This window comes from Mytilus edulis, chromosome 12, assembly GCF_963676685.1.
Source record: "Mytilus edulis chromosome 12, xbMytEdul2.2, whole genome shotgun sequence".
NCBI lineage: Eukaryota > Metazoa > Mollusca > Bivalvia > Mytilida > Mytilidae > Mytilus > Mytilus edulis.
The window spans coordinates 16,589,612-16,609,093 of NC_092355.1; the positions used below are offsets into that span (position 1 = coordinate 16,589,612).

The following is a 19,482-nucleotide window of genomic DNA, read 5'->3' on the forward strand; positions in this document are numbered from 1 at the left end:
GTTTTTAACCTTATTTAAGGGATTTTTAGTGTGTTTTCAAGCTTTTTAAGGTTGACCTTGACCTTTTCAATACATTCTACGTCTGTTGGAACATGTATTTTACATTACAAAAGGAAAGACCTCTCAATTGTTCAAGAACAATTGACAGTTTAATTAAGGTCTTTCCTTTTACTAAAGGGAAAGACCTTACTGTATTTCTTCTGATTATTAGGTCTTTCCACTTTTCCGTGGAAAGACCTATTGGTTTTCTTCTGATTATTATTATTATTATTTTTTTTCTTCCGCCAACTTTTTTTTCCTTCGCAGGTTTTTTGTTTCGCAAGATGTCGCTTAGACATATGGTATATGATATCGAACAGTTATTACGCTTTTGTAACTGACACCGCGTAACCAAAATCTTTTCAATGTAAGAGTTATCTCCCCGAACACTGTTTTTCTTGTGATCGCTTAATATTCGCAACCGTATAAGAAACCGACAAATTTATTTTACCAAATTGCTCGTTATATCCTCAGGATGATTTGATTTATTTTGACCGAAGCTATCCAGAGACTCCATATGAGAGTTATTTCCCCTTTTATATTTGATATAAGTGATATGCATTTTTAACTGGAAAACCATAAGTGATAAAGGCCTGGGGTCTTTTGATTTAAGGTCCTTGGTCCAAAAAAATGAAAATGAGGTCAAGGTCAAAGGTCAAGGTCATAATTAAATTTTTGATTTTGGCTTGTTATCTCTTATTTTCAGAAATCTTATAAGATATCGACAAAATATTTTCACATATTGTTAGTCGCGACATGTAGTCACACATAAATTTTAGTCGAAAGGGTACGTAAACATTTGCTGCGAGTTTTTCCCCCTTTTATATCTAAGATCAGTTGTATGGTAATATAACTCATTAACAATATAAAGTAAAGACCTAGAGTCTTTTGATTTGAGGTCCTTGGTTCATGACCTTGAAATTGAGCTCAAGGTCATATGTTAATTTAACGTTCTAGATTTTGACCTTTGCTTTTACCTCATATGTATTCATGTTAAAGCTATTAGACTTTTTGCAATAGGTTGCAAGCAGTATGACGTTGAAAAAGCTAACCGGAAGTGACCTTTTGTAAACCGGAAGTAGCTAATTTTTGTAATAAAATATTGTAAAAGTATGTAAAACCATATATTTTGGGAATCAGCGTCAAATAAACTCTAAAACAGTACCGGAAGTAACAAATTTTGAACCGGAAGTAAAAAATTATCTCCCTTATTTATATCTTATTGTATAGAAACCTTATATTTTTGGAATCAATAAGTTGTCATTTGACGCTGAACTTGACATTTAAAACCAAATTTTAATATTTTCATATAAAAAAAATCATTACTGGTGGAAAGACCATCAATGGTTCTCTGAACAATTGGTTTTTAATTATTATTAGGTCTTTCCACTTTTCTGTGGAAAGACCTATTGTTTTTCTTCTGATTATTTTTTTTTTTTTTTTCTTCCGCCTAATTTTGTTCTTGCGATAAACATTTGTTTCGCAATATGTCGCTTAGATATTTGGTATATGATATCGAACAGTTTATGCACTTTTGAAATTTACCCTGCGTAAACGAATACTTTTCTTTGTAGGAGTTATCTCCCCAAACACTGTTTTCCTTGTTAGCGCATCTCCTTCGCAACCGTAAAAGATTATGACAAATTTATTTTACAAAATTGCTCGTTATATCCTTCGCATGATTTGTCCTATTTTGACCGAAGCGATATGACCGCTCCATATGAGAGTTATTTCCCCTTATGCATCTGATATAAGTGATATGAATTTCTATCTTATAAATCATAAGTGATAGAGACCTAGGATCTTTTGATTTGAGGTCCTTGGTCCCAAAAAATGAAAATTAGGTCAAGGTCAAAGGTCAAGGTCATATTCTAATATTTGAATTTGGCTTATTTTCACTTATATCCAAAGACTGTATAAGATATCAACAAATAATTTTTACTAAATTGTTAGTTGCGACATGTCGTAAGATGTAAATTTTGATTGCAAGCGTACGTTGAATGTAAAAGGGAGTTTTCTCCCCTCTTGTATTTAAAAATACGCGTTTGGTGATATAACTCATTAACTAAATATAATAAAGACCTATGGTCTTTTGATTTGAGGTCCTTGGTTTATGACCTTGAAACTGATCTCAAGGTCATAGCTTAATTTGACGTTCTAGATTTTGACCTTTGCTTTTATTCTATATGTATACATGATAAAGATATACAACTTTTAGAAAAAGATATCAAACCATTTAACCTTGTAAAAAACAACCGGAAGTGACCTTTTGTAAACCGGAAATAGCTATTTTTTTGTACTTTTTAATATAAAAGTATATAGAACCAGATATTTTTGGAATCAGTGTCAAGTAAATATTCAAATATAATCGGAAGTAACATTTTTCAAACCGGAAGTAACAAATTATCTCCCTTATTTAAAAAAAAATGTATGGAAACAATATATTTTTGGAATCAGCTTACTAGGAGCTATCATTTGACGATTGAAATGACATTTTAAACTTAGTTTCACAACTTTTCATATCAAAATACATTGTTTTGATGGAAAGACCTTCAATTGTTCTCTGAACAATTGGTTTTTAATTATTATTCTTTTTGTTCCGCCAAACTTTGACGAAGTTAGCCTCCGTAACCGTAAGACGTGTCACTTTCATGTTCACTCTTTGTATCGGTGTCATGAATACCTATCCGGAACTCACCCTGTGAGTCGAAATATTTTGTCGGTTCGGAGTAATCCCTCCGAAATCCAAAAACCTTGTTATCGTTCCAACACCGTAACCGTAATAAGTAGAAAAAAAACAAAGGGTGAAATTTGTTCAGGACCAGACCCTGGTTCTTCGTTACATTTGGATCGAAAAGATTCAACGACTCATTGGTAGGGTTATGCCCCTATGAAAATTAACCGGTGTCGGTTGACCACCAAAACTCAGAAACCGTAAGTCGTAGACACCTAGGATCTTCACCAATCATCATCAATTTATGTATCTTTGAAAAATACCTCAAGGTCAAATTTGTATGTTGACCTTGACCTTTGACCTAACACCTTGTTATGGGATAATCTCAGAAACCATTATACTTACAGAAGTTTTAAATAGTGGAAAATGTTTGGGTCATTACGGCACAACTTTGTTACATTTTGACCGAAGAGATTTGACCTTTTTTTAAGGGGCATAACACCTGTTTTAGGTTTCTGGAAAGACAAAATCATCTTTTACTATATAACCAAAGGTCCTAGACCCATTGGGTCTTCGGGGGACATTGGGGACTAATGACCTTGACAAAGGTCAAAAGGTCAAAGGTCAAGGTCATGTCCCATATAGCGAATTTGGTGTTTTTAACCTTATTTAAAGGTTTTTCAGTGTGTTTTAAAGCTTTTCAATACATTCTACGTCTATTTGAACATGTATTTTACATTACAAAAGGAAAGACCTCTCAATTGTTCAAGAACAATTGACAGTTTAATTAAGGTCTTTCCTTTTACTAAAGGGAAAGACCTTACTGTATTTCTTCTGATTATTATTATTATTATTATTATTCTTCTTGTTCCGCCAAACTTTGACAAAATTTCCCTCCGTAACCGTAAGACGTGTCGCTTTCATGTTCACACTTTGTATCGGTGTCATGAATACCTATCCGGAACTCACCCTGTGAGTCGAAATATTTTGTCGGTTCGGAGTAATCCCTCCGAAACCCAAAAACCTTGTTATCGTTCCAACACCGTAACCGTAATAGGTAGAAAAAAAATGAAGGGTGAAATTTGTTCAGGACCAGACCCCGGTTCTTCGTTACATTTGGATCGAAAAGATTCAACGACTCATTGGTAGGGTTATGCCCCTATGAAAATTAACCGGTGTCGGTTGGCAACCAAAACTCAGAAACCGTAAGTCGTAGACACATAGGATCTTCACCAATCATCATCATTTCATGTATCTTTAAAAAATACCTCAAGGTCAAATTTGTATGTTGACCTTGACCTTTGACCTAACACCTTGTTATGGGATAATCTCAGAAACCATTATACTGACAGAAGTTTTAAATGGTGGAAAATGTTTGGGTCATTATGGCGCAACTTTGTTACATTTTGACCAAAGAGATTTGACCTTTCTATAAGGGGCATAACCCCTGTTTTAGGTTTTTGAAAAGACAAAATCAGCTTTTACTATATAACCAAAGGTCCTAGACCCTTGGGGTCTTCAGTAATGGCATTGGGGACCAATGACCTTGACAAAGGTCAAAAGGTCAAAGGTCAAGGTCATGTCCCAGATAGCGAATTTAGTGTTTTTAACCTTATTTAAAGGATTTTTAGTGTGTTTTCGAGCTTTTTAAGGTTGACCTTGACCTTTTCAATACATTCTACGTCTGTTGGAACATGTATTTTACATTAAAAAAGGATAGACCTCTCAATTGTTCAAGAACAATTGACAGTTTAATTATTATTATTATTCTTGTTCCGCCAAACTTTGACAAAATTTCCCTCCGTAACCGTAAGACGTGTCGATTTCATGTTCACACTTTGTATCGGTGTCATGAATACCTATCCGGAACTCACCCTGTGAGTCGAAGTATTTTGTCGGTTCGGAGTAATCCCTCCGAAACCCAAAAACCTTGTTATCGTTCCAACACCGTAACCGCAATAGGTAGAAAAAAAATGAAGGGTGAAATTTGTTCAGGACCAGACCCCGGTTCTTCGTTACATTTGGATCGAAAAGATTCAACGACTCATTGGTAGGGTTATGCCCCTATGAAAATTAACCGGTGTCGGTTGGCCACCAAAACTCAGAAACCGTAAGTCGTAGACACATAGGATCTTCACCAATCATCATCATTTCATGTATCTTTAAAAAATACCTCAAGGTCAAATTTGTATGTTGACCTTGACCTTTGACCTAACACCTTGTTATGGGATAATCTCAGAAACCATTATACTTACAGAAGTTTTAAATGGTGGAAAATGTTTGGGTCATTATGGCGCAACTTTGTTACATTTTGACCAAAGAGATTTGACCTTTATATAAGGGGCATAACCCCTGTTTTAGGTTTTTGAAAAGACAAAATCAGCTTTTACTATATAACCAAAGGTCCTAGACCCTTGGGGTCTTCAGTAATGGCATTGGGGACCAATGACCTTGACAAAGGTCAAAAGGTCAAATGTCAAGGTCATGTCCAAGACAGCGAATTTAGTGTTTTTAACCTTATTTAAAGGATTTTTAGTGTGTTTTCGAGCTTTTTAAGGTTGACCTTGACCTTTTCAATACATTCTACGTCTGTTGGAACATGTATTTTACATTAAAAAAGGAAAGACCTCTCAATTGTTCAAGAACAATTGACAGTTTAATTATTATTAGGTCTTTCCACTTTTCTGTGGAAAGACCTATTGTTTTTCTTCTGATTATTTTTTTTTTTCTTCCGCCTAATTTTGTTCTTGCGATAAACATTTGTTTCGCAATATGTCGCTTAGATATTTTGTATATGATATCGAACAGTTTATGCGCTTTTGAAATTTACCCTGCGTAAACAAATACTTTTCTTTGTAGGAGTTATCTCCCCAAACACTGTTTTCCTTGTTATCGCATCTCCTTCGCAACCGTAAAAGATTATGACAAATTTATTTTACAAAATTGCTCATTATATCCTTGGCATGATTTGTCCTATTTTGACCGAAGCGATATGACCGCTCCATATGACAGTTATTTCCCCTTATGCATCTGATATAAGTGATATGAATTTCTATCTTATAAATCATAAGTGATAGAGACCTAGCATCTTTTGATTTGAGGTCCTTGGTCCCTAAAAATGAAAATTAGGTCAAGGTCAAAGGTCAAGGTCATATTCTAATATTTGAATTTGGCTTATTTTCACTTATATCCAAAGACTGTATAAGATATCAACAAATTATTTTTACTAAATTGTTAGTTACGACATGTCGTAAGGTGTAAATTTTGATTGTAAGCGCACGCTGAATGTAAAAGGGAGTTTTCTCCCCTCTTGTATTTAAAAATACGCGTTTGGTGATATAACTCATTAACTAAATATAATTAAGACCTATGGTCTTTTGATTTGAGGTCCTTGGTTTATGACCTTGAAATTGATCTCAAGGTCATAGCTTAATTTGACGTTCTAGATTTTGACCTTTGCTTTTATTCAATATGTGTACATGATAAAGATATACAACTTTTAGAAAAAGGTATCAAACCATTTAACCTTGAAAAAAACAACCGGAAGTGACCTTTTGTAAACCGGAAGTAGCTATTTTTTGGTACTTTATTAATATAAAAGTATATAGAACCAGATATTTTTGGAATTAGTGTCAAGTAAATATTCAAATATAATCGGAAGTAACATTTTTCAAACCGGAAGTAACAAATTATCTCCCTTATTTAAAAAAAATGTATGGAAACAATATATTTTTGGAATCAGCTTACTAGGAGCTATCATTTGACGATTGAAATGACATTTTAAACATAGTTTCACAACTTTTCATATCAAAATACATTGTTTTGATGGAAAGACCTTCAATTGTTCTCTGAACAATTGGTTTTTAATTATTATTCTTTTTGTTCCGCCAAACTTTGATGAAGTTAGCCTCCGTAACCGTAAGACGTGTCGCTTTCATGTTCACACTTTGTATCGGTGTCATGTATACCTATCCAGAACTCACCCTGTGAGTCGAAATATTTTGTCGGTTCGGAGTAATCCCTCCGAAACCCAAAAACCTTGTTATCATTCAAACTCCATAACCATAATAGGTAGAAAAAAACCAAAGGGTGGAATTTGTTCAGGAACAGACCCCGGTTCTTCGTTACATTTGGATCGAAAAGATTCAACGACTCATTGGTAGGGTTATGCCCCTATCAAAATTAACCGGTGTCGGTTGGCCACCAAAACTCAGAAACCGTAAGTCGTAGACACCTAGGATCTTCACCATTCATCATCAATTCATGTTACTATGAAAAATACCTCAAGGTCAAATGTGTATGTTGACCTTGACCTTTGACCTAACACCTTGTTATGGTATAATCTAAGCAACCTTAATACTTACAGAGGATTCAAATAGTGGAAAATGATTGGGTCATTACGGCGCAACTTTGTTACATTTTGACCGAAGAGATTTGACCTTTTTTTAAGGGGCATAAAGCCTGTTTTAGGTTTCTGAAAAGACAAATTCAGCTTTTGCTATATAATCAAAGGTCCTAGACCCATGGGGTCTTCAGCAATGACATTGGGGACTAATGACCTTGACAAAGGTCAAAAGGTCAAAGGTCAAGGTCATGTCCAATATAGCGAATTATGTGTTTTTGACCTTATTTGAAGGATTTTCAGTGTGTTTTCGAGCTTTTTAAGGTTGACCTTGACCTTTTCAATACATTCTACGTCTGTTGGAACATGTATTTTACATTAAAAAAGGAAAGACCTCTCAATTGTTCAAGAACAATTGACAGTTTAATTTCTTTCTTATGATTATTCCGCCTTTTGATAATACAAATTGAATGTGAATTTACCAATGTTGAATTCAATATCGTTAGCTGCTATCAATATCTATGTAGCAACTAGTCTATAGCTACACGTTCAATAGTCAAAATCTACGTAGCTGCTACGAAATTGAACTCAACCCAAGGTTTTGCAGTTGAATTATATTTAATTTCTATTGACCACCGTAACTGTATTCTTTCACGACGATTTTTCTACCGAATGACAGCTGTGGTCAAGTAAAAGTCCAGATACTGCCCTTTATTACGATCGACCATTATATCGATACCTTATATAATTGTAGTTGATTTTTTCTCGGCCTGACCATTCATGAAATATTTGCCACTGGACGCAACGATCAATCGACCAATCAATTGTCCGGTGTAAGGATGAATCTGCAATTATAATTAACACGATCTTCGACAACTGGCAAAACATTTACCGTATGATAAGCTATAAAAGGCCCCTTAATAACAAAACGTGGAACACTTCACTAAAGTAAACCAGCTACCCTTCGTAAGCTAATGATATCAAAAAATAGAAAAAAACTTTTGGTCCTCGGTTCTGTTCAACTTTTTACTTGTACCAGGCATTTAGCAAGTAACGTGAACTACTGGACTATATGTTCCCGGCTTTATGTTGTTGTCTTTGATTTAATCAAACAGAAAAAAATGAGTACAGAAAAAGAATCAGAAAAAAATGGACTCTTTTATTTCACTCAACCATCTGTTGATCCGGAAACTGGAGTACCGTTTTAATACAATACTTCTACCGTTAGACCGACACAACAATAATGAGACGGAATTATAAATATGTTTATGCATGGATAAAAAAAAATCGAATGAGACCTGTTTTTTTCCACATAAAGATGATCTTCAATTTAAAAAAGAATAAAAAATTCTAGGCTTGAAATAAATATATAAGACACGTTATCATTTGTGATAGAAACTGCTTCTTTTGATAAAAAAAGTGCAAATAATATAAAAAAAACCACTTTAATACAGCAGTTCTACGAGAGAACAATGGATTCGTTCAGTTACACACGAGCGCCATACGCAGGTATAGACGGCATACATTGTATTTACTTTTCACAAATCTGACCTCCCGAATTATATTTAGTACTTTGTATAAACATGAGTGGCACGACGGGTGCCACATATGCCATGGAGCATGATCTGCTTACCCTTCCGGAGCACATGAGTTCAACCCTAGTTTGTGATAATGTTCGCGCTGCTCGGTCTTTAGTTTCTATTCTATGTTTTGTGTACTATTAATTGTCTGTTGGTTTTTTTTTAACAATGGCGTTGTCAGTTTATATTCTACTTATGAGTTTGAATGTTCCTCTTGTATCTTTCGCCTCTCTTTTACTAAATATCACTAATGGAACAAGAACTGCAACTTCCTGCAGAAGAACAGGAATTCATCACTGAGTTTCTCAATGTTTATAGTTTCGTGTGTAGTGTTGAAAAAAGTAAAATCAGAAAAATACTGAACTTAGAGGAAAATAAATTCGGAAAGTCCATAATCACATGGCAAAATCAATAACAAAACGCATCAAAAACGAATGGACAAGATCTGTCATATTCCTGACTTGGTACAGGCATTTTCAAATGTAGAAAATGGTCGATTAAACCTGGTTTTATAGCGCTAACCCTCTCACTTTGATAACAGTCGAAAGGAAACCCCTCTGTTTTGGTTGGATTCGTGTTTTTCAATCTTTAGTTGCAGTGTTCATAAGAAACCCGACGTTCTTCATTTTGGTCATAGTGTATTACGATTTTATTTAACTTTTGGTTCTTTGTGATCTTCTCTTTCGTTTTATAAACAGTTTATAAATTCAGGAAACGTTTTCGTGATGGCAAATTTAAGATAATAAGATGCTTTTTTTAGAGACAAATTAAACATGACAGCATATACCAGATTTAAAAGAACTTTATTCGTGTTAAAACAATGATAATTACATACAAACATACATGAAATTATATAAAAAAAATCTAATTGAAATACTTGAAAAAATAGTGAAATGTTCTTCTATATTAGTTCATGAAATGCAATAAGGTTGGTACCAAGGAATTTTGCTTTGAAGTGCAAAGGTGGTATAATCAGGCAAAATATACTAGGGGGCGTTAAGTGGTAATTTCAACAATAACAGTTTCCAGTACAGTATAATTGAAGGGAAATCCTTTAATCTATAAAACATTGATATAAGTGAAGGAAAATAACATGTTTTAAAAACAATATCCGAAAATAATGTCTTCGTCACAATATGCAGTTGAATTTCTTGTAGCTTTAAGTGTCTGATTCAAACTTTATGTACATGCTCAGCTATCTACCCTTTGGTTAAATCCTCCAATGCAATCCAAGGTGCTTTGAATTTCCTACATTCACAACATTGTGGAGCTCTCAGTTGTAGTCTGTGTATACGTGGGAATGGTTGTGGACAGAATAGCCAAATGTTGAAGATTTTGTAGTTGCTTTGTACACACCTATATCTGTATGGGAACATCCAGGACATGCAAGGAACATTCTTACAATATTGTGGTCTGAAATGAAGAAGTATGAATAAGAAGATGTGATATGAATGCCAATGAGACAACTCTCCATCCAAGTCACAATGTATGTTAACAACTATGGGTCAAGTAGTTTGTATTTATGAAAGCATTCTGTGAAAAATTGTTATTAATACATCATAACGTTGCAGAATCTGATGCATCCTGGGTAATTTTTTCAAAAGTGTACACCAACGTCCTGATTGGTTAAAATTTTCATAAACAATGGAATTTTAACCAATGACTTGGTACGAACAATGAATTTACCCATGATGCTTTAGATTCTGAAAAGGCCAATTGGTTCAGGATGTCCTGCAATAATAATGACAATTTTTCAAACCAACATTAGATGTGTTTAAAAACTTTCAAGGGTTACAACAGGATACAGAAAGACAACTTTTCATTTCAGAAATGGATATTTTGAAATCAATTACATTTAACTTGTGGTTAGAAAAAACGAACCAGTGCATGATTTCTAAGAGTTATACGTCTAATTTTAAATCTGCTTCCTTATTTGAAGTGTTATGGCAAAGAATAACTTACTTGCAGTCAGCATACGTTATAGCTGTAAATAGAGTATTCCACCAAGGTTTCAACACGTAACACTTTTTTCCATAATACCAAAATGTTTTACCAATATTCAATGATCTGAACTTAGACTCACACATCGATGCGTTAGCAGGTTGTCTGAAAAAATTAAATATAAAAATAAGGAGAGTTGATATGAATGCCAATGAGACAACTTTCTGATAGATATAAAATATATTTATAAATATAAAGCCCGAGGAATTGTGAAATATAGATCACTGAAAAAGGAACATAATAATAATACAGTACAAGTTGTTTTTGTTAAAAATTAGAAGCTGTTTGACCAATTTTGAAAGTCTGGAAGAAACAATGAAGCAGCACTCATATATTGGTGGGGTTCCTGTTGCTCAGTCTTTAGTTTTCTTTATTGTTTTTGTGTACTGTTGTTTGTTTGCTAGTCGTTTTTTTTGTGTGTGACAGTTGTGTTTGGCCATAGTAATGTCGGTTTGATTTCGACTTTTGAGTTTAATATAATTTTGGTACATTTTGCCTCTCTTTTATAGAGTTTTTATGTCTATAATTCATATATACATATATTTATATGATGTAAAGAAACTCGTCATATATACCAGGATTGAAATTTAGTACTTAACGAGACGCACGGTTTGTATTCAAAAGACTTATCAGTGACCCTCGAATAAAAAAAACTTTATAAGGGCAAAAAAAGTACGAAGTTGAAGAGCAAAGAGGACCAAAATTTCCTAAAAGTTTTGCCAGATACAGCGTGTACCTACCATTGAAAGCAATGATTTTGAGCTTTTAATAGCAGAACTATTTTGTGTTCTGTCAGCGATTTATGTCATTAATAAAACAATACAAGAACGAAGACACTTCCAGGTAAAAATTCAAAACAAAAATGTGTGCAAAGTACACGGATGCCCACTCGCACTATCATTTTCTATGTTCAATGGACCGTGAAATTGGGATAAAAACTCTTATTTGTCATTAAAATTCCTATCATAGGGAGCATGCATTGTGTACTAAGTTTCAAGCTGTTCGGACGTCAACTACCTCAAAAACTACCTTGATAAAAAAAAACGTGAACATGAAGTGGACAGACGGACGATCGAACGGACGCACAGACCAGAAAACATAACACCCCTCTACTATCGTAGTAGGGGCATAAACATGTGGTCAAGGGTGAAGCATGAATGTGAAAATCAATTAAAATGATGCATATGGTAATATATTTATCTTACGGTGGTGCGATCCACGGCTCTTTTGAATTTAAAGAAATGAGGTTTTGTGCAGCGTCTTTGTCACTCTTTAACTGCTCATAATCTCTTGCATTCTGTTTAGAGAGTTCTTTCTCCGCCCCAGCTATTTCACCCCTACAATAGAATAAGATTAAGAGTAATTAAGCTTAATCAACATCACAAATATATCAGCATGGAATTATTTCATGCTAGCTTTACAATAACATAAATACCGAACTCCGAGGAAAATTCAAAACGGAAATGGCAAAATCAAAGCTCAAAAACATCAAACGAATGAAAAAAAGCTGTCATATTTCTGACTTGGTAGCATTTTCTTATGTAGAAAATGGAAGACCGTGCATTCATTTATAAAAAAAATCATAAATTGTTTGAAATTCATTTGCATTCGTATGTAGAAAATGGTAGATAAAAGAGATAAAAAAAAATTTCATCGTGATACGGGATTCTCGGAATTACTTTAATTTATAAAATATGATATATATACCAAATCATTTATGAATTAGTTTCTTGAAGTAAAATTGATAAGACTAAGAACATTTTAAAGAAACAAAGAATAACTAATAAAAATTATATAAACGCCATACGATAAGACAAAACATCATAGGTGAAGCCATCTTCGCTAGCCAAGAGTTACGATCCACTCCCGTTCTCTTCACGTGAAGAGAAAGGGAGTGGATCGTAACCCTTGACTAGCGAAGATGAGGTGAAGCTAACTCACTCAGGGTATTTATCTGCATCATCGAAATCAAATCCTGCTAGAATATCATCATTATACTGAGAATCACATTGGTCTTCTTCTTGGCAGAAGCCATATGCCAAGACACAGAAGAATACCTAAAAATAGAAGGTATTGATAATACAAATCAATTATGTCAACAAGCACCTGCATTTTAATATGCATTTATCAAATACAGTTTACTAATTAGTGTGCACCTTTTTTTCAGAGCATAAATGTGAAACCATCAAAGAAAAGAAAAAAAAAACATGAAAAAAACTTAACTTTAGTTTTATGACAATTCAATGTTCCAATGGATGTCGACGGACGATTTTTAGTTTTTTAAAAGATATGAATCTAAGTGTCGTATTGCTTTTTTTCCCACAAACAATGAATATGAATAAGATACCATATCTGAATTAGATCAAACATTGCAAATGGAACTTGACAAATGATCATTAGTTTTTAAATGTCCCTTGCTTGATTGCTTACCATTTAAAGATGATGGTATAGATACATAGATAAATAATCAAAGTATATAAATGGTGAAAAAAATAATTGAAAAATACAAAAATAATTGAAAAATACAAAAATAAAGATATAAATAAATAGTATAAGAAAATAATTGCATTATCAAGTAAACGAGAGGTCAATACATACTGAAAAAAAAAAACATAAAAATAAAAATGAATAAATGAAATACTTATGGAGAACCATTTTGAACGTGAGAATTAGAGGCACTAGTATATATAATTAATCAATGTTCAAATATCATATTTAAAAATCAGTTATAACTTTAAAAATAATTTATATAGGATAATATATAAATTAAAATAGAAATAGATACGTACCAATGTTCTTAATATTTTCATCTTGGATCAATATCGTTGCTGCTAAATATGTTGATAATTTGAATTAAGCGCCGTTCGTTGTATTTATACTGGATGGAGAATTGTGATTGTTGGCTATTATATCCAATTAAAATAAGAGTGAGCGTTTGCGGATTTTAATTGTCCACTGAAGCAAAATGTTGAAAAGATTTTAACTGTTGTTATGTTAATTCATGTCAGAAGGGCTATGTTTTTATTAAATGTCTTTTATGTGTATTTTAATGCTATTTTTAAGATTTCATTATCAGGCGATCATTCGTAAATTTTGTCAACAAATTAATTTTATTACTAAAAAAAAGTATTCAAACGAGTCGCGAAGTAAATTGTTTTCGGCAGACAAAAACATATTTGTTAAAAGTTGTTTCCTTAAAATAATAATTTAGTGCATTTTTATCAAACTGTATCTTTTTCTTTTTAAGAAAATGATAAAAATAAGAAAACTTTTTTTTTTTTTTATTAAAGTTTAAAGTAAATACTAAAATTTATAATTGAAAAAAGAGTATAATATTTTGTCTAATGCAAAACAAATTTCGTTATAAAGACGTAAAACCTCTTTGATATTGGAATTGTTTATAATCGCATCATTTTCATCATTTATGAAAACAACAATGTTATGCATGAAATAAAAGTGTAGATAACATTTACTTCAAATTCGTGGTGCCTGATCTTTAGTTTTCTCTTTAGTGTTTTGTATACTGTCTTTTCGTCGTTTCTCCTTGTTTTGTCATGGTTTTATCAGTCTATTGAATTCTTATTGTCCTTTTGATATCTTCCGACTGTTTTTTTTCACAACATGTGTACTATTGTTTGTCAGTTTGTCTTTTTCATTTTTAGCCATGGCGTTGTCAGTTTATTTTCGATTAAACTCTAGGATGGCTGGGTCGTTGCTTGTTTTCGGCCATTTTTTTGAAATTCTTCTAATTTTCCTGATTCTAACAAAGACTAGCAGTTAAACCGATTGTCCAAAATCAGAAACTATATCAGCATTTCATATTTAAACATTTTGTTTTTTATGATTGATGTTGAACACCTTATCTTCTATTTAATTTTCGGAATTTCACCCGGGATCATGCGTAAAACATTCATACAAACTTGTGAATAGAAAATAAAACCCAAAATAACGTCGCGAATGGATTCTCATGGGCATTGTTATTTCGTTCCTTCAATGCTTGCAGCTAGTCTTCGGGGGATAGTTATCTTTCATGGGCAATCTTACTTCACAATATTATGTTATATAATTTTAAAAAGTATATACATTTTCACATAATAACGCGAAAACTTAATTCTTTGGGAAAAACCTTTAAATTTTGTGAATTCAAATTGAGCTCCAATATTATAAAATGGAAATTGTATATTTTCAATAGTTTATAAAGATTTTTATGATTAAACTATACATTATCATTATTTGGTGCTCTTAACAAATATTGTGTAAAATACTTGTCAGAAAAATGAGATAGAGAATTTTGATTGGTGGACATGTATCCAATTAATATTACAGAAAAAGTATACGAATATCAACGGTCCAGTGAAGTCAGTGGGGCTTGGTTAACAAAATATGGTTTTAGGAGTTCTTAGAATTTATTTCAATGCTATTTCATTATCAGATTATCATGCATATATTTGTCAACAGTTTTTGTTTATGTAGAGACTTTATTAAAACACATTTTAAGTATGTAGCAATAACAATTATCTTCATCTAACAAAATATTAGGGTGCCAATAAAAAATACCTAGTGTTTTCTTTTGTAAGTTGCTTCCTTTAAAACATATTTAATTTTTACTGTTGTTAATAAATGCAGAATACATTAAAACTGCAAACTTAAGTGCATGTAAACTAAAGTATTTTCTTTTTCTTATTTTGCAAATAAAAAGATGAAAATATGGATAAATTTATTTTTTGTTTAAGTTTAATGTAATCAAAGGATTCACCAAATATTATGTTTTTCAGCTGATGCTTCAAATATATATTTTAAATAATAAAGCTTTTTAAGTACATAAATAGTTTTTGTTATCCTTTTCGTTCAATCATATATCATGTATATGAAAACAAATTTAAAAAAAAGCAAATTTTTCTGTTCGACTCTGATTTTTGGAAATGTTCTTGTTGATCAATTTTTTTCCTATGTAGTATTTTGTATACTGTTCATTTGCTTTATGCTTTTTAAAATGGTTTGTCAGTTTATAATTTTCTATTATCCAATGAGTATTTTTCGCCTCTTTAATTTAAATTATGTAGTACTTTTTTTCCCCTAAAAGAGTACAGTCAGTGGACAAAAGTGGGTTCTCACACAATAAATGTCAACTAAAATCAATATTTTTCAAAAACAGATTTCATAGTAACTACACCAATGATTTATATGAAATCAACACCATAATATGTAGAAATGTTTGAAGTTTAATTGGCAATTTGGCCCTGTTATTATTCAGGCTCATATTTATTTTCTGACGAGGTGAACTCAGAGAAAAACAAATTGGAAAAGTTTGCCATGTATTCTAACCAAAATAAAATCGTAAAATTTGCATTTGTGTTTTACCCATTAGATAATGATAACATCCCTCACAAAAGTTATGACAAAATAAACGATAAAACTTCCGACATTTCTACATCTTATGGTATCTTTTATATGAAAATAATTCAAAAAGTCGCTTTGAATTTTTTTTTCAAATCGATTTTAGTTGAGATGATAGGACTTTTTTGGAGTGGGAACTCACTATTGTCCTACGACTGTACACAATATTTTCAAAGTTTAGGTTATGTTTTGTTTAAGTTGTATATGCATCATGCTCTCCGCCGATTTTCAAATAATCAAAATTAAAATAAATAAATAAAAAAACTAACAAGAATAGACTTGAAAGTAGTAAGTTAATATACTTTGTGAATTTTCATCGCTACATGTAAAACATATTTGGAAGGGTATTAATTTGAAGTGTATTCTAAAACTAGAATAGTTCATTAATGTGCGTATTGCATTTGTCTGAATTAAAAAAACAACAATAGCACTTAGTAAAGTTTACCCTTGCCATGTACAATGCATACATTTTTTTTTCAGGATACCAATAACTCTAGGATGGCTGGGTCGTTGCTTGTTTTCGGCCATTTTTTTGAAATTCTTCTAATTTTCCTGATTCTTACAAAGACTAGCAGTTAAACCGATTGTCCAAAATCAGAAACTATATAAGCATTTCATATTTAAACATTTTGTTTTTTATGATTGATGTTGAACACCTTATCTTCTATTTAATTTTCGGAATTTCACCCGGGATCATGCGTAAAACATTCATACAAACTTGTGAATAGAAAATAAAACCCAAAATAACGTCTCGAATGGATTCTCATGGGCATTGTTATTTCGTTCCTTCAATGCTTGCAGCTAGTCTTCGGGGGATAGTTATCTTTCATGGGCAATCTTACTTCACAATATTATGTTATATAATTTTAAAAAGTATATACATTTTCACATAATAACGCGAAATCTTAATTCTTTGGGAAAAACCTTTAAATTTTGTGAATTCAAATTGAGCTCCAATATTATAAAATGGAAATTGTATATTTTCAATAGTTTATAAAGATTTTTATGATTAAACTATACATTATCATTATTTGGTGCTCTTAACAAATATTGTGTAAAATACTCAGAAAAATGAGATAGAGAATTTTGATTGGTGGACATGTATCCAATTAATATTACAGAAAAAGTATACGAATATCAACGGTCCAGTGAAGTCAGTAGAGCTTGGTTAACAAAATATGGTTTTAGGAGTTCTTAGAACATGTAGAATTTATTTCAATGCTATTTCATTATCAGATTATCATGCATATATTTGTCAACAGTTTTTGTTTATGTAGAGACTTTATTAAAACACATTTTAAGTATGTAGCAATAACAATTATCTTCATCTAACAAAATATTAGAGTGCCAATAAAAAATACCTAATGTTTTCTTTTGTAAGATGATTCCTTCAAAACATATTTAATTTTTACTGTTGTTAATAAATGCAGAATACATTAAAACTACAAACTTAAGTGCATTTTAACTAAAGTATTTTCTTTTTCTTATTTTGCAAATAAAATGATGAAAATATGGATAAATTTATTTTTTGTTTAAGTTTAATGTAATCAAAGGATTCACCAAATATTATGTTTTTCAGCTGATGCTTCAAATATAAATTTTAAAAAATAAAGCTTTTTAAGTACATAAATAGTTTTTGTTATCCTTTTCTTTCAATCATATATGAAAACAAACTTAAAAAAAAAGCAAATTTTTTCTGTTCGACTCTGATTTTTGGTAAAGTTCTTGTTGATCAATTTTTTTTCTATGTAGTATTTTGTATACTGTTCATTGCTTTATGCTTTTTAAAATGGTTTGTCAGTTTATAATTTTTTATTATCCAATGGGTATCTTTCGCCTCTTTAATTTGAATTATGTAGTACTTTTTTCCCCCTAAAAGAGTACAGTCATTGGACAAAAGTGGGTTCTCACACAATAAATGTCAACTAAAATCAATATTTTTCAAAAACAGATTTCATAGTAACTACACCAATGATTTATATGAAAGAATATGTAGAAATGTTTGAAGTTTAATTGTTAATTTGGCCCTGTAATTATTCAGGCTCATCTTTATTTTCTGACGAGGTGACCTCAGAGAAAAATATTTCTGGAAAAGTTTGCTATGTATTCAACCAAATCAAAACCGTAAATTTGCATTTGTGTTTTACCCATAAGTTAATTATAACATCCCTCACAAAAATAATGACAAAATAAAAGATAAAACTTCCGACATTTCTTCATCTTATGGTATCTATTATATGAAAATCATTCAAAAAGTCACTTTGAACAATTTTTTCTAAATCGATTTTAGTTGAAATGATAGGACTTTTTTTTAGTGGGAACTCACTTTTGTCCAATGACTACACCATATTTTCAAAGTTTAGGTTATTTTTTGTTTAAGTTGTATATGCATTATGCTCTGCGTCGATTTTTAAAAAATTAAAACAAAAATAAATCAATCAAACATAACAAGAATAGACTTGAAAGTAGTAATATACTTTATAAATTGTACATCGCTACATGTAAAACATATTTGGAAGAGTATAAATTTCGAAGTGTATTCTAAAAATGGAATATTTCATATTGTGCGTATTGCATTTGTCTGAATTAAAAAAAAAACAACAATAGCACGAAGCAAAGTTTACCCTTGCCATGTACAATGCACACACAACATTTCAGGATACCAATAACTCTAGGATGGCTGGGTCGTTGCTTTTTTTCGGCCATTTTTTTTAAAATTCTTTTAATTTTCCTGATTCTTACAAAGACTAGCACTTAAACTGATTGTCCCAAAACAGAAACTATATCAGCATTTCATATTTTCAAAAAAAAGTAATTCTTTTATGACTGAAGTTGAACACATTATCTTGTATTTTTTTTTTCGGGATTTCACCCAGGAGCATGCGTAAAATGTTCATACAAACTTGTGAATAGAAAATAAAACCCAAATTACATCTCGCAGAGCTTCTCATGGACATTGCCATTTCGTTCCTTCAATGCTTGCAGTTATTTTTTGGGGGATAGTTATCTTTCGTGGGCACTTATACTTCACATTCTCATGTTATATAATTTTAAAAGCATATACATTTTCACGCGAATACTTAACTCTTTTTTTTTTATTTTGTGAATTCAAATATAAGCTCCAATATTATAAAATGGAAATTGTTTATTTTCAATAGCTTATAAAATATTGTTAAGATTAATAAAGGCAACAGTAGTATACCGCTGTTCGAAACTCATAAAAGGATAAAAAATACAAATCCGGGTTACAAACTAAAACTGAGGGAAACGCATTAAATATAAGAGGACAATAACGACACAACATTAAAATGTAACACACACACAGACACGAACTAAGCATTAGACAAGCATGTATTAAACTATGCATTATCATTATTTGGTTCTCTTAAAACAAAAATATTGTGTAAAATACTTGTCAGAAAAATGAGATAGAGAATTTTGATTGGTGG

The 19,482-nt window shown here is 31.6% G+C and overlaps 1 protein-coding gene across 1 annotated transcript; it reads right to left on the minus strand.

Moving 5' to 3' along the window:
- Positions 1-9,527: 9,527 nt before the first annotated feature.
- Positions 9,528-13,548, minus strand: LOC139497323 (uncharacterized). Its single transcript, XM_071285513.1, has 5 exons — positions 13,426-13,548; positions 12,578-12,693; positions 11,842-11,973; positions 10,598-10,741; positions 9,528-10,048 (listed from the first exon to the last, which is right to left on the minus strand). Exons 1-5 carry the CDS (start codon positions 13,444-13,446, stop codon positions 9,835-9,837), a joined length of 627 nt encoding a protein of 208 aa, XP_071141614.1. The 5' UTR covers positions 13,447-13,548; the 3' UTR covers positions 9,528-9,834.
- Positions 13,549-19,482: the final 5,934 nt, after the last annotated feature.

What these genes read in the sequence shown, in the direction of transcription:
- LOC139497323 (XM_071285513.1), bottom strand. Translation starts at nt 13,446, where the DNA reads ATGAAAATATTAAGAACATTG. An exon ending in GATGCAGATAAATACCCTGA is followed by an intron (nt 11,974 to 12,577) that starts GTGAGTTAGCTT and finishes ATTCTATTGTAG; the next exon opens with GGGTGAAATAGCTGGGGCGG. An exon ending in GAGCCGTGGATCGCACCACC is followed by an intron (nt 10,742 to 11,841) that starts GTAAGATAAATA and finishes TAATTTTTTCAG; the next exon opens with ACAACCTGCTAACGCATCGA.